This window comes from Anguilla anguilla, chromosome 11, assembly GCF_013347855.1.
Source record: "Anguilla anguilla isolate fAngAng1 chromosome 11, fAngAng1.pri, whole genome shotgun sequence".
In the NCBI taxonomy this organism is placed as follows: Eukaryota; Metazoa; Chordata; class Actinopteri; order Anguilliformes; family Anguillidae; genus Anguilla; species Anguilla anguilla.
The window spans coordinates 14,374,535-14,389,016 of NC_049211.1; the positions used below are offsets into that span (position 1 = coordinate 14,374,535).

At 37.6% G+C, this 14,482-nt stretch overlaps 2 protein-coding genes across 5 annotated transcripts in view; both read right to left on the reverse strand.

The window, feature by feature from the left end:
* rgs19 (regulator of G protein signaling 19) overlaps positions 1-4,670 on the reverse strand; it is a 39,213-nt gene extending 34,543 nt beyond the window's left edge. Inside the window, exon 1 of one of the 3 annotated variants that reach the window (XM_035380873.1) lies at positions 4,499-4,670. In XM_035380873.1, the coding sequence (XP_035236764.1) occupies positions 4,499-4,555 (57 nt within the window). In that variant the 5' untranslated portion in view covers positions 4,556-4,670. The remainder of the gene's footprint in view (positions 1-4,498) is intronic. The other 2 variants (XM_035380874.1, XM_035380876.1) reach the window with 2 other exon arrangements.
* An 873-nt stretch (positions 4,671-5,543) lies between these two features.
* LOC118207413 (protein LKAAEAR1-like) lies at positions 5,544-13,248 on the reverse strand. 2 transcript variants are annotated; one of them, XM_035380940.1, is made up of 4 exons: positions 12,980-13,248; positions 12,264-12,622; positions 11,840-11,929; positions 5,544-8,099 (listed from the first exon to the last, which is right to left on the reverse strand). In XM_035380940.1, exons 2-4 carry the CDS (start codon positions 12,582-12,584, stop codon positions 8,040-8,042), a joined length of 471 nt encoding a protein of 156 aa, XP_035236831.1. In that variant the 5' UTR covers positions 12,585-12,622; positions 12,980-13,248; the 3' UTR covers positions 5,544-8,039. The 2 variants fall into 2 exon arrangements, with proteins under 2 accessions (XP_035236831.1, XP_035236830.1); XM_035380939.1 differs by having other exon boundaries at positions 11,840-11,962; positions 12,980-13,238.
* Between the last annotated feature and the right edge of the window lie 1,234 nt (positions 13,249-14,482).

The following is a 14,482-nucleotide window of genomic DNA, read 5'->3' on the forward strand; positions in this document are numbered from 1 at the left end:
TTTGAGGTTCCATAAATGCACATGTGGCGAATGCATCTCCCAGAATATATTTGACATGACAAAATTTCCAATTCACAATTGACTTCAGAATCAGAATCAGAATCAGAATCAGAATCGGGTTTATTGCCAAGTAGGTTTACACATACAAGGAATTTGTTTTGGTCAGGTGGTGCGTAACAGTGAACATAAAATAAGATAAGATAAATAGAGTAAGATGTACAGGTATTAAAGGGCAATAGTGGTCAATCTGATTTGCCGTAATGAAATCAATCCTCCCAAACACTCACATGTAAATCATTCTTCTTAATCCAACCTGTTGGATCTCTGTAGTCAGAGTTGTCTAAATTAAGAGGATATGCTTTCATTTGCTATTTCCTTGAGTTATTGTGAGAGATTTACAAATGCATATTGACTGTTAAAATATTAAAAAATAAAAAAGACTTAGCAAGCTAAACTGATCCACTGCAAATTTCAACCTAGGATGTAAGCAGGCAGTTTTTATCAAAAACTATTGTGAAGAATGAACTGTCAAGAACTACAGACCAGGATACCACAGACAAGTTGCAATGCAAACCACTCATTACATCTGACAATGCACGTTTGCAATCATAGCCCTGCTAAAGAGCACAGGCACTGGACTGCTGAGCAGGTCGGATGAATCATCCTTCTCCAATGTTTGCAACAAACAAATGAGTGCAAATGCTGCACGCACCTAAACAAGCCTAAAGGCCGGAGTACTTGGTTCCAACAGTGAACGGTTCTGACACATGTAATGATGTGGGCTGGATTTTACTGGCATGGTTTGGGTGCATGTAGAAGGCAAGATCAATGTTAATCACTACTTAATGATTTTAAGTGATCACCTTCATTGCATGCATGACAGTGTTATCCACATGGCATGGCCTTCTCCCACCTCCATCAACAACTTCAACAACTTTCTTGTAGAAGAATGGTGCTGAATTTCAGGTATTGGCAGATTCTATGGCATGACAATACAGGCTGTTCTATTATTATTATTATTAGAATTATTATTATTATTATTATTATTATTAGTAGTAGTAGTAGTAGTATTAGTATTAGCAGAAGTAGTAGTACTCAAAACAAAGGTGAACAAGTGCTGAGGCAAACAGCATCTCCTTTATGAGACCGAAGAGATGAGCAAAAGGAAGCTGAGCTTGAAAAGAGGAAATGAGTAACAATATGTGAACCAAAGGTGGAAAAACAAAATCAAGGCCAAATGGTGGCAGAGCTAATCTCAAGATCGAGGCTTCAGTGCCAAAAAAAGTAATAATAAAAAATAATAATAACAATTATAATAAAATATCTGAGTGCTTTTACCATAGTAGTAATACACAACCAAAATAGCACTGTATTTAATAGAATGAACAGGCATTACATGGCTCTGCTGCACCATCTATTCTGATCAATTGGTAAATCAATTATGTTTTCATGACTGGCTATAGCCTTCCTGTGTGACACTATTAAAGGAGAACTGCTTCTCTTTTGGAATGAGTTTCATGTCCTCTTCCATTTATCTTTCCTGTAAGATACAGACCTGAGACAACTGGACTAAAAAAAGCAAGATGGGTGCTTATTGACATGAATGAATCACATTTCCACTTGACAATGCATTCTCATTGAGAAAAGCTGTATTCAATTCTGAAGTGTCCAGTGTCCGCACACTTTCTTTAAACATAGTACAATAAGCCAAATACAATTCCTACTTACACATACACATGCATGTGCATATCCAAGAATAAACCTAAGCCACAATTTTTTATTCTTTTTTTTTTTTTGCTTTAGATATTTTTAATCTTATGCCCTGAGGCAACAAGTACATGAAAGGGACCCATTTACCATGACTATAGCCCCTGTTTGAGCTCCAGGCCTTTTAAAATAATGTGACCTCATGAAATACAGACCCTGTACTGAACAACTTGTACTGTTCGTTTATTCATACACTCTCCAAGACATAAAATGAAGGCACAGTTCAAAGCACACTGAAAAAAGGACATTTCAGATTGTTTTCTATCAATTGATTAAAATGTATGGAAAACTCGGTTCTATAAGTGAACAGAATCAGTATGAGGCTGGTCCTGACGTTAACTCTAAAATGCAGAACAATCCCACAAAGCTGTCCTGTAATTCTTTTTTGAACCAAACTCGTATGAAGACCCTTTCCTGCTTAGATAGTACTCGGTGTGTTACAGTTATCTGTGCTACACCTGTTTATCAAGATTTTATGGCTGTCCATTTCTCTGATCAGTACCCATTGCAGACAATAAATAATCTCCCAAGTTTCCATAGCCTTGAAACAGATTTAGCTTCCACTCTTTTGCATGTAGACTTCAATTCATTACACTTATAGTGTAAAGACCTACAGTGGGAACACTTGCACATAGGGCACAATAACAAATACAGGCCTGCATGTAGTGTGTGATGTTTTTTGGACATCATACAAAAAACAAGAGGACTGAAGAATTTTAGTCGTGCAACTTGAATTGTTATATTTTCCATAGGAATTTTATCTCAGTCTTAATGAATTAACTGTCTTAATTAATTACGTGTCTTCATTAGCACCTATAATCGCATCTATAATCACATCATAAATTTCAGTCACAGGTCCAAGTTTTGCTTACCTTATAATGGTACCTGTTTTATTAAAACACATCCTGGTAATGTAAAACCAACGTAAAAAATATACATTATAGACAACAGAACTGTGTGTCACTTAGCAGCAACATACCAGGGTATCCTTATTCTCTATATGGCTTTTGTCGATGCAGCTTATCATTACGAAAAAGCTCTTTTGCACATATCTATCTGAAGGCTGTTTTTATTGTATTCTCGCTTGTTTTCCCAGTGTTGACCTGTCGACCACAACGTTTCTCCTGACAGCTCCGCCATTATCGTATTATAAAGATTAACATCACATACCCTATTTTGAGAGATAAGTATTTTTAAGAAGAGTTCATCTAAAATGTCACAATTCATCCAAGATAATTCTACCAACATCGCTGTTTAAATAGCTGTTGTTGCATGCCCAGATAGATAGGGGATCTCTGCATATACCAAACTTTAGTTGGTAGACTATATCAATACCACGTATCTGTGTTTAACACCCTAAGACAAATACAGGCGAAAAGAGGAAACTGGGTAATTAAAAAAACAACTAAGCAGTTATCCACACTAGAAGCACTCGAGCCTGTATTATAACGGAAACGTTATCTGCTCTTTGATTTCTCTTTTAAAGCGCGTGCCCCTTACATTTGCACGCGCAAGCGTCCAAAGCGCTGCGCCGCCACGCGACAGCGAGGGTCCCGCCCCCTGAACCTTCTTTTCCAGTATGAGTACTCGACTCCCGCCACGCGCACACAAAATTCATTCACCCGAAGGTCTCGCGCAAACGTCGTGAACGCGCCTTACTACACAGCCACAGAAGGGGAGAGGGAGTACATCCTTTCAGGAGAAACACACGCGAACCTCAAGAATTTATTTTACAATCTGCAGTATCGCCAACTACCCCCATTTAGTTTACAAGCGCAGACATTAAGGTGAAAGAAACGCTACGATTTCCATGTCATATGGTGCACTTTCAGGCAGTAGCAGTCATTTTATATTAATACACGTTTGAGTTATAACACAATATACAGAATTTACCAATTATAAGTGTCACCTTAACATGCCCCACATTTGACGTCGTTCCATGCGTGCCAATTAGACAGAATAATCGATATGATGTTATATGATGTTGTATTCATAGTTGTATGCATTTAAAAATACGTTTGGTATACCATGTGGAATTAATTTCTCATTTGCATCGATAGTTTAATAACAGATTAACTGAAATGGCAGCTCATGTCCTGTAACATTGGACCGGTTTCAACCGACACAACTGGCAATTTACCATCACACTTTGCCCATGATATGGTGACAGCAACCCTTCTCGTCTTTAAAAATTATAACTAGCTATTCAAATTATATCACACCAGAAAATAAATCACTCTCCTTTTCAAAAAGCTGGCAGGCTAGCTACAATGAACATATCGTTCGACCTATGTCGTTTCACCTGAGAATAAGCCATATACTTGCGGGCTTAAGAACAACATCATAATTTTATAGAAAGATATAGGACACAACTACGATATACAAGCAATTTACTACTAACACAAATTAAGCATTCAAAAACTTATACACTTATACACAAATAAGCGGTAGCTAGTCATTCCCCAGTAAAAAAAGAAAATAAAATTAGTACAGTGATTATAGAAAAGACAACCACCCGTCTAACCCGAGGAAAACATAATTCACAATGCATCTATGCAATTTTGTCCAAAACTACATCGAAAAGAAGTCTGGCGGTGTTAGAATCATGGGGAATCGGGGATTGTTAAAAGACGACCTATTACAGAGGAATCACGAACCTTTTCTAAACGGGTAAAAACCACAATCTAGCCAACCTTTTGTTTTAAAACATGCGATAGTTAACAATACTTACAATGTTTGCATTACAATTATTTGGAGGGCGGTAGCCGTTTCGTTTTCTGAAGCACATCCGTGTCTTTTATGCTGCTTTATGTATATAAATATAGTATCTTTTTTTGCTCCAATGTTCCAGCTTCAGAATCGACACCCTAACACGGGCAGGCAGAGGTTGAACTGCGCATGCGCTCATTTAGACAGTTCTACTCAGGCGGTTCACAGAGGACTTCCTCCATAATTGTCATTTCTGTTGGAACTCCTTTCTGTGCGCGCAACAACTGAAAACTAGGGAGCCATAACTTAAGTCACGATTTACACTCATTCATTAAAACGCACACGCACACACACGAGCGCACACACACACACACACACGCACATACACACACACACGCGTTATCGGATTCACATGTAAGGTAGGCAATAAGCTCTATTCTGTTTACTGTCATTGGTAGGCCATTGGTTCTTCCTACTACCAACAACAACACCACCAACAAATAATAATAATAATAATAATAATAGTAATAATAAATAGAAGAAGAATGTTGTAATTTTGTAAAACAGAATGGATCATCATGAAACGACTGCTTTAACATAATATGCGGTAAAACAAATAAAAAACATGACAACAATTCATCATTATTTTAATGCATCTCACCGTACCTGTGAACAAACTGTGCTAATTACCGTTTATATGCTCAGTAGTTCGATAGTGGTTAAATTCAATGGGAATTGACATAATAATGTGCCTGACAGCTTATCCAGGTTGTACTAAATGCGTTTGGTCATAGCCATAATGTCAGCTAGGCTGATGTTTTAATGTTAACCTACTCATATCATGACGCTCATGGAAAAATTGTATCAGTTCCACAACGGTTGTTGCCTACGTGTCGCTACCACATATGGTGGTTTGGCAGCTCGTATATGGTCATCATAAAAATGTATAATTTTAATTTATAACATTTATTATTTCTCTAAAAACATAATTATTATCATTAATTGTTTACTGATTTGCAGATGCCATTTTTTTTATTTAATCCTTTGAATAATACTCCACAAATTAATTAAATTATATTACAGCTTTATTTTATTTATTAATTCCATTTCCTGTAGAACATTTTAGTACACGCTTCCCTACATTTTACAACAGAAGCAAAACAAACGTATTTATTTTGTACTTGCATGCCCAATGCGCAGTGGAGTGCCTTGATGTTCTTCACTTAACCAGCAGGGATCGCCCAATACCAACAATAGAAAAACAACGTTTTTTTTTTTACTTGCCATAGGCCTATGTAATTGTAATTCTACTCCATTGTTGTTCGTTTTAGAGCAAGTATTAGATTTTACACTCTGAAGCTCTACAGGTTAAGAAACTCCAACGTCTAAATACATACTGTTTTTGGCCGAATTAAAACGTTCTAGGTAATGTGGTTTTGGGATTAACATAAATGTTCGGTAATAATCCATTGCTTTATTTGAAATACTTCTCGTTCATAAAACTTAATAGTCCGTGGTTTACAGCATACGGCATGCTGACAAAACAAATCAATTTAATTAAGCAGCTATTTACTTAAACATAAACAAGTAAATGTCCTACAAGTACACCATAAATCCAAGCCTCTGTATTGCATTCTAGTGTAGGGCATGCGAACCAACCACTTGGTGTCAGTAAAGCCACCGTTTGCCTGTTTAAAGCTGGGGGGGGGGAGGGGGGCTTCTCTTTATAATTCTGTATTGGGACATTTCGGGTGACACGCTGACTGCACGAATGTTAAGACACATTTAATAATATGTGCTGACGACACTACCTTTGTCTCATTTGCTCTTTTAAACACCAAAGTTCATACCTGCATGACTGGATTACTTAGGAAATCCAAAACGTCTGTTCCTCCTGATAAGGGGTTTCTCTGCTGATTTTCCAGTCACTGTCACAAGCTCTACAGTGTCTCCTTCCTGCTCAGTTAAGAATCTTGGTGTGACCTTAATTGACCAGCTGAGATTCTCACGGCACATTGCAGGAACCATCTAGAACTACAGTTTGTCCCTTCACAACATCAGAAAAATCCACCACATTTTTAACTAAGAAGGCAACATAGCTACTTTTACAAGCTCTCATAATCTCTAGTCTGGGCTATTGTAATGCCTTGCTGGCCAGCCTACCAACCTGAACTACTGAAACTGCTTCAGAATGCTGCCTCCGCCCTGGTCCCAAATACCATGCCACCTTTGAACACCCTTCACTGGCTTCTGGTGGTTTCCCACATTCAATTCAGATCTCTCACTCTGGCATAACAAGCTGCAAATAGTACTGTCCTTTCCTATTTTCAGACAATGATTACACTATACACTCCAACCAGACCTCTCTTGCCAGCTAGTTGTCACGTCTCTTCAAGCATCTGGCAGCCACTGTCTGCTGCTTTATGGCTTCTCTGCCCTGATCACCTGATCGTGGAATTACCCCAATACATATGAAAGAATTAAAATGTTTAAACAATCAAAATTTTTTACAGTATACTTCTGTGTGTCTCACCCTTTAATCTCACAGTTCTTGAAGCATGCACCTTGACAATGGCACTGATCTGATTGTAACTTTTATCTCTAGCTCTTGTGGTACGTTTGCATACTATGTGAAATGTACATTTGTAAGTTGCTTTGGCCAAAACCATCTTGAAATTGCAGGCATTTGAATGGCTTTAGGTAGAAAGGATAATTTATCAGTGGACCACAGACAAGGCTGGGTACCAAATATAATGTGCACTTATTTCCCCCAAGCAATTTTTCCTTTGTTGTTTGAAAACTGATTAAACAGACTTTGTGGTCACAACATTTTCAGGACTTGCTGGATAACTAACTAGATAACTGTCTAGATATCTGCACACTGTCTTGAACAATCCTAAACATGTAATTGCACTGTAGGCTAGGGGTTATGGATAAACATTTTATATCCAACTGGACACTAAATATACATGCTCAGAAGTACAAGTCTGCTGCTATAAAGTAATATCACCCTAATGAATCTGAGCACATGACTATTTGTTCAACATTATTGTTCTTTTTCAAGCAGAAAGGAGAAAAAACAACCAATTTTTACTGCAAAAACCACAAGAAAAGCAGCTGTAGGCTTAAATATTAATTTGTCTTCAATTATAAAAATGACGTTTGATGTAGATGGACGTGGATAATTTCAGGTTCACTGGTTTGCTAAAAATGAGAAAGAAAAAGTCCAGTAGTTTTTCATTTTATTTCTAGCAATTCAGTGAGAAATCTGATGCATGCTAAAAAGTATCTTGACAAAGTATGGCCACTCTTATTTTTCAGATGTAGAATCTGAAGCAACTTCCAAGTGAATGTAATATGGCAGGACACGCTCAAGATCCTGGGTTCTGTCTGAATTGTTACATTGCTAAAAACAAATGAGGTCTTTAAACAGAAGCATGCTTGGGAACCAAGAGAGATGAGCAGGTTTTTCAAGACAATGCAGCTCCACTTCAAGAAATTCAGTCTGACTGTGTTGCTGTTCCTACAATAACCTTGCAGTAATGGTTTAAGTCTCAAAGTATTCAAACTCGATTTATTGTCAGCCCCTTCTCATCCTCCAGGATCTCTTCAATTCTTCTCCTCTGTAAGAGAGAAACGGACAACTATAGAAAGGCTTTATAAATAAAGCTCAATCACAGAAAATATCTCTCAACCTAAATAAATAAATAACTAAAGAAATGACCTCAGAATAGGAGGTGAGCAAGAACACTGGAGGAATCATAAGAAAGTTTCATTCTATATATTTGAAACAGCAGCCCATGAACTTTGCTACTACATTTGTAGGAGCACACTAACACAGTCATGTGTCACATTTATCAATATAATTGGGATACACAATTGTGGATTGATTTTTGTTCAGCTATTTCTTCTTTTCCTGAGATGTCAAGACATTAGCACTTTGTAAGTAGTGAACATTTCAGTAAAATATTCAAACAAACCTGTGAAGGTGAGGGAATAGGTTTGTTTGAGCCATGTAACAACTTAACAACAATCTGAATATATAATATAGCTAGCTTTGTAATTATACGCACAGTGGCCTCCAAAATTATTGCCACCCTTGATAAAGAAAATTTTCATCACTGTATACTAGTACATTTGCTCAAAGAAAAGGTTTTTTTTAAAAACAATAACTTTATTTCTCAAAAAGAAAGGTGTCAAAATCAACAGCACCCCTGTTTTCACCACACCTGTGTCCACCGTCCCTCCATCTCCTCAGTGTTTTATAAAATTGGTGAAAGTATTGGGGGAATCATTCCACCATACACAACCTTTCGAGATCCTTCAGATCCTTTGGTCTACACTTGTGCACTGCCCACTTCAATTTAAATCACACATTTTTGGTTGAAGTGCAGACTGAAGTGCAGCAAAACAGTCATTTCTGTAGTCAGTTTGCCATTTCTCAGCGATATGCGACCCATAGCAACTTGGATGAATCAGAACTCCCAGCTAGATGGAGGTCAATGGTATTGGGTACAGATAATGGTTGGGTAAGAATGCTGCCACTTATGGAAAGGAGTCTAGTGGTAAACAAGGCAGAGAATATGTGGCAAAATATACACTTCACGTCAGGGAGAAAATAAGTTAGCAACAACCTGTTTACTGTATAACAAATAGCAAGACCCAGAATTATTTTCCGAATGAAAGTGGCAGTACAGTGAGAGTATGGGCCTAGAATGGCCTGACTATATTTGGACAATGTATAAATAAGGGCTGAGTGATGCCTTGAAACAGCAGAGTCAAAAGTATCAAACTCAGTTTTACAGACATCTCCAAGTGAGAAGTTATATCCAGATAAGTGAGATACATAAGGAAATTATGAAAGAATTCAGCCCCTTTATGTACTCTTTGATTAAACATCATGCCAATATTAGAGTTGAACTTCAGTTTGAAGCAGTTAAAAACTGAAGCAGTCTTGGTTCTTGAGAGAATATGCATGAAAAGTACAACAGTGTTCGGTTATGACATCAATCCAACAGGTAAAATATGACTCACCATTACCTAGAAAATGCCAGAGAAGCCATGTCTTTCAGAAGTGGGTTTTTATAAAAGATTATACTTTTGTTCTTTTGGATAAAGTGCCTTAGGAAACTGTAGAATAGAGATAGGCCCCATCATAAGAACACTGATTTTTACCATTAAGGCTATAAACACAAGACTAGCTAGAAATGTCAAAACCCCAGGTATTAAAGTAGAGGGAACCATCAGAACAAATATATACAATGGAAAAATGAATCTATAAAATCAATGGGCAGTCAGATCTGTTTGAACGAAGGTGTAGTAGATGGGAATGTACATTAATTAAAATAAAACACAAATAATCTTTAATTAATATACATTCAATTTGCATTGGGCTGGATAGTATCCTTGAATGAGGAGCAGAGCCTACAATGGGGAGTAATATTTTACAGTTTAAGTCTTGAGCATGGTTTTCATTTCTGATTACTTTTTACCAGTTCTTTTAATTGAACAGCTACAAAAAAGTATTTAGTAATTGAGCTAAAGGCTTGCTGTCTGAATATGTAACTACTACACACCTAATGTATTGACCAAGCTGAACATTAACAAGGGTTTCTGCCACCACCACACACACATCGATTTACATAATTGTTTTCTGATTAAAGAAATCACCAAGAATCCCAAAGAGCAATTCCAGATTTCCTGCCTGTACTGTCATATACACAATTATCATGTTAAATGTCCCTTTCTCTGTACATCATCATCATCACATGACAAGAAGCACTTGTTATTACATTGTATCTTCAGATGAATTTGTCCTTTGATATTGTCAGCTCTCCTGTCCGTGCACATTGCATTATGAGGCCATCAGGCAGTGACAGGCTTGCTGAGTCTGACACTAATATAATGCATAGATAATGACAGCCCACAGTAGGGCCTGTCTTCCACAAGGCTCTTTCCATTGTCTAGAGTGCCTTCCCACTCTCACAAGTGCAAACAGAATTAAAGAACATGATTCTCTCTTGTGGAGTGACCGGAGTTGTTGGAATTGCCATATTTAAACAAATTTGCAGAAAAGGATGAGACGATTAGGCTGTCTGGTACAAGGCTGCCTGTTGTTGTCTTGTTTTGAATAATGGAGCATGCAAAAACTCCATGAACACATTAGTATACTTCTCAGGCCGGGAAATGCTAGCAGTGCAAGAAACACCAGAACATTTTGTTCTTTTGTGTAATCTTTCTGTAAGAGTGTCCTTGATCACAGTAAAAGCATATGCATTTAAGTTAGTGCGTGACTATATTTGATTACATTTTTGAATCATGCTATTAGAATCACAGGGAAGCATCACATTTTTAGCTGCAAACCCCAGATGATGTAGTATTTTCCTAAATTCATGGAGAGCACCTGGCTCCAGCTTTGGTGGATATTTTTGAGATTACATCAGTATTGTGACACTCAACGAAGGACAGTTAACACTGGCCATGCCTCAGGTAACAAGCTTGTGTCATCTAACTTTTCAAAATCATGACAAATAAATTGTCTAGGGTGAAGGTAGGGACAAAATTACTCTCAGCAAACGCATTTTTAATCCTTAATGTTACTGAGATATAAAGATCACGAAAGCCTAGACGTAAAGTAATCGCTATGTATAAGAGACCAGATTTCTCTTGTAGACCTTTTCAGTTATTGATATCTGTTGCAATATGAAGGTAATTTAACCAAAGCTGAACAAAACTGGTCTTACAGCAAACTCACATACTGGACCTTTAACATTCTGGTGGCAAACTCTCTGTGGAACCTATTGGCAGCACTGAACTTGGCTGAGATCCACTGGAGGCTGGTGGGTTTTCTTTTCTTGTTTTTTGTAAAGGTCACCACTGGCTCCGGGCTCAGTTACTGTGCCTCCTGTACCTACCCCCTTTGAGTGTTCAATAAAAGAACATAAAAAGTCATAAAGTCTCTTTCTCTGGCTCTCCCTTTCAATCCATTTTTGCGATTCCTTTAAATACGATCTGTGAATCTTGATTTCAACATTCACAAGGAAAACAGCAAGAATGCATTTTTGGTGCCTGTTGTAATAAATCCCTTGCCTCAGTACTTTCAGTACAAACAAGAAAACTTCCCACTGCATTTATTTGCCCGCCAGTGTTGTAGTCAACAACCTTCATCAAGACTTGAATAGGGTCACCAACTGAAATATGAAACTTTCCTTTTTTGTTGAAAGTTCTACAATTTGAATCCACGGGTCATGAAAATGAATAATTTACTGATGTTTCCACTCATAATCAAGCAGTCTATAGTAAATCAGAAAAAGGAAAGCAGAAAATTGAAGCAGAAACTACAGGTTGCACGGCGAGGCCTCACCTCCAGTCTATCCAAGCTATCACAGCCCCTTAACTGGCTCACTTTAGTGGGTAGAAGCATCTCCAAACGAACGGCCTTCAGTGCAGTGGGCTGGCATGCAATCATTAAATTAATTTCCTGCGCCTATATTTTAAAAGATTAGTCAATTAAAGAAGGACACTAACACTGTCATTGCTAATTTTAAGGACATATGAAGGACTGAGCCCAAAAGAGAATGCATAAATAAATAAATGAATAAATGAACTTTTCAAAAACGAAAACAATGGAAATCAGACCAAAATTCACTGGGTAGGCTATATATAATATTAGAACACAAAGAAATTAATACATAAACAAGAGAAAACAGGTGCATAAGAAATAATATCATGAATGATATAATAACGTAGGCTATTGAATAAAAAACACAAGATTGTAACCAACCAACCCTCCTGTTCTGATACCGCAGTCTCATGTGTCGAATTCTATTCCGAGCCTCCGCGGCCTTCAATTGGCCTATCAGCGTGTCTTGCCGCTTCTTCTCCAAATCCTCATTTTGAGCCGTTTCTTGATTTTTCCTGGCCTCGGCTTTTCTGGCACACAACCGCTGATTCGTCACAGACATCACCTTCTGCACTTCCTTGGACGGCTCCTCATACGCCAGGTACCGAGCCCTCTGTTGCGGACACATTCTCTTGAGTTCCGCGGCTGTCACACTGCCTCTGTTCCTGCCTAAGGTTCCGTCGCTCTTTCCTATTGCATTGGACATGTTTGTTTCGTTTCTTCCACCTCCTCCGTCTTTACTGACTGTGGAGAAACAGTTTATTTCAATCAATTATTTATTTGTTAAATGCAATTAGCCTATAGCTTAAGAGGTGCTGCAAGCGATAGAGACTGCTTGACAAGAGATATATCTATAGCCGATTTGTTGCTTAATGATCCTGTTGAAATGAGACTACGCCTGCTTGCATCATGGTAAAATGTGCTTGTGAACAAGTTGTAAACAGTGAGCCAACTGGCAAGCTATCAGCAACAAATCTTTGCCAACCACTTTGAAAAGTCCAATTAGCTAAATCACTGAACATTTGTACTATAGGCTGCGTATACAGAAAATAGATAAAATGCAATAGATAAAAAGAAATATAATGAAATATCGGGCCTTACCTAACGAAGCTTCCACTTCCTTTATTCTTTCGTATTTGTATGTTCTATCGATGCCAGGACACTCTATGGAAGGAAATGAAACACAAGAAAAAGCACCTACTGTTTACTAGTGTTGCCATAGCAGCCGCTTCGGGTAATTTACCATTTCTAAAGGCAGTGAAGCTGCAAATGAGCGGGTTTCTCCATGTGCCAGACGAGTACAATCAACATTATTTATTGTTTTATCTATTTTTACGAAGCTACATCTGCCAAATGCAATCTTACATTTGAATGTCTCTTGTTTACACCCTAGTGGTCATCCAGACTGCCAATGAATAAAAGAAAGAAAAAAAAAAAATATATATATATACATTTTATTTTACTGACTAAAAAACAAAAACAAAACATGTAACAATTCTGCTGCTAGAAATACTATTTCTGGTTTGATACTATTTTTTGTTTGTTTTTAATTGGCTGCCATACTGAAGAACTCCACAGAGGAATTCTTGAACACACACACACACACTCACACACATGCACACATACAAACAAACAAACAAAAGTAGCTGTTCAGATAATGCGGTGTTTCTTGTAATTTTGTCCTGTAAATAACTTTTTTTCTTGAAAAAAATAAAATGCATGACATTATTATGCAGGATTATAGTTATGCAGGATAACTGCAATGGTACCATAGTATATGGAACTATTGGAGAAATGAAGGGTAACATTAGGTGGGGACATTGTATGGGAAAGTGCTATGGCCTATTGTATGTTCTGGCTCTACTGCTGCTGGACCTACCCCCATGTATTCTGGCGATTTTCTGTTTGTATAGTCCTCAGGTGAATTTCTCTCTTGTGAAGTTTCTGTATGCAAAGCTGAATTAGACAATCCACAGGTCCAAGGGACTATAAACATGAAGCCATTTGATGCCAGCCAGTTTTACTCACAAGACAATAGTTGAGGCTGGAAAATTCCAATGCGTATTTACTTAAGTAAATTGTAGCCTAGCCACCTGACAAGGTAATGTTTAATTTAACAAAGCTGTCAGTAAAAAAAAAAAAAAACTGCTTGGAAATCCCTTTTTGAACCTTGCCAGCTGTGGTGGATAACGGAAATGTTGATAAGCCGATGCGCACAAAGCATGCCACCTGCTTCTTACTGATAAGAAACAGAGGGGACAGATGTCAATGCTTACCAATGGATTGTCTCTGCGGTGGTGAAGGATACCCAAACAGTGTCTTTTTTTGGTTTCTTGTATGTGTCTGTGACTAACTAGAACAAAATGTCATTTCTGACTATTTAGATATTCCATTTCAAAGCATAATCATGGATTCATTCAAGTAGTGTGAGAGATTAGCTTGTTATTCTTCACATGGCACACCTGATTTTTAATTAACATGTCTTTAGTGCTATGTGTAAAAAGGTTGGGACTGTCAACATGGTCTTCATACTTGTAAGTAATTCTTGTTAAGAGTATGTGCTGAATAGCAGTGAAGTATAAATAAACATTTTGAAGATGCAAT

Bases quoted from the DNA above. Each gene is read 5' to 3' on its own strand.
- LOC118207413 (XM_035380939.1), bottom strand. From the start codon at position 12,584: ATGTCCAATGCAATAGGAAAGAGCGACGGAACCTTAGGCAGGAACAGA. The intron at 11,963-12,263 runs GTTGGTTGGTTA...TTTAAAATATAG, and splicing joins TGCGGTATCAGAACAGGAGG to GCGCAGGAAATTAATTTAAT. The intron at 8,100-11,839 runs GTGAGGCCTCGC...TCTCTCTTACAG, and splicing joins ATAGCTTGGATAGACTGGAG to AGGAGAAGAATTGAAGAGAT.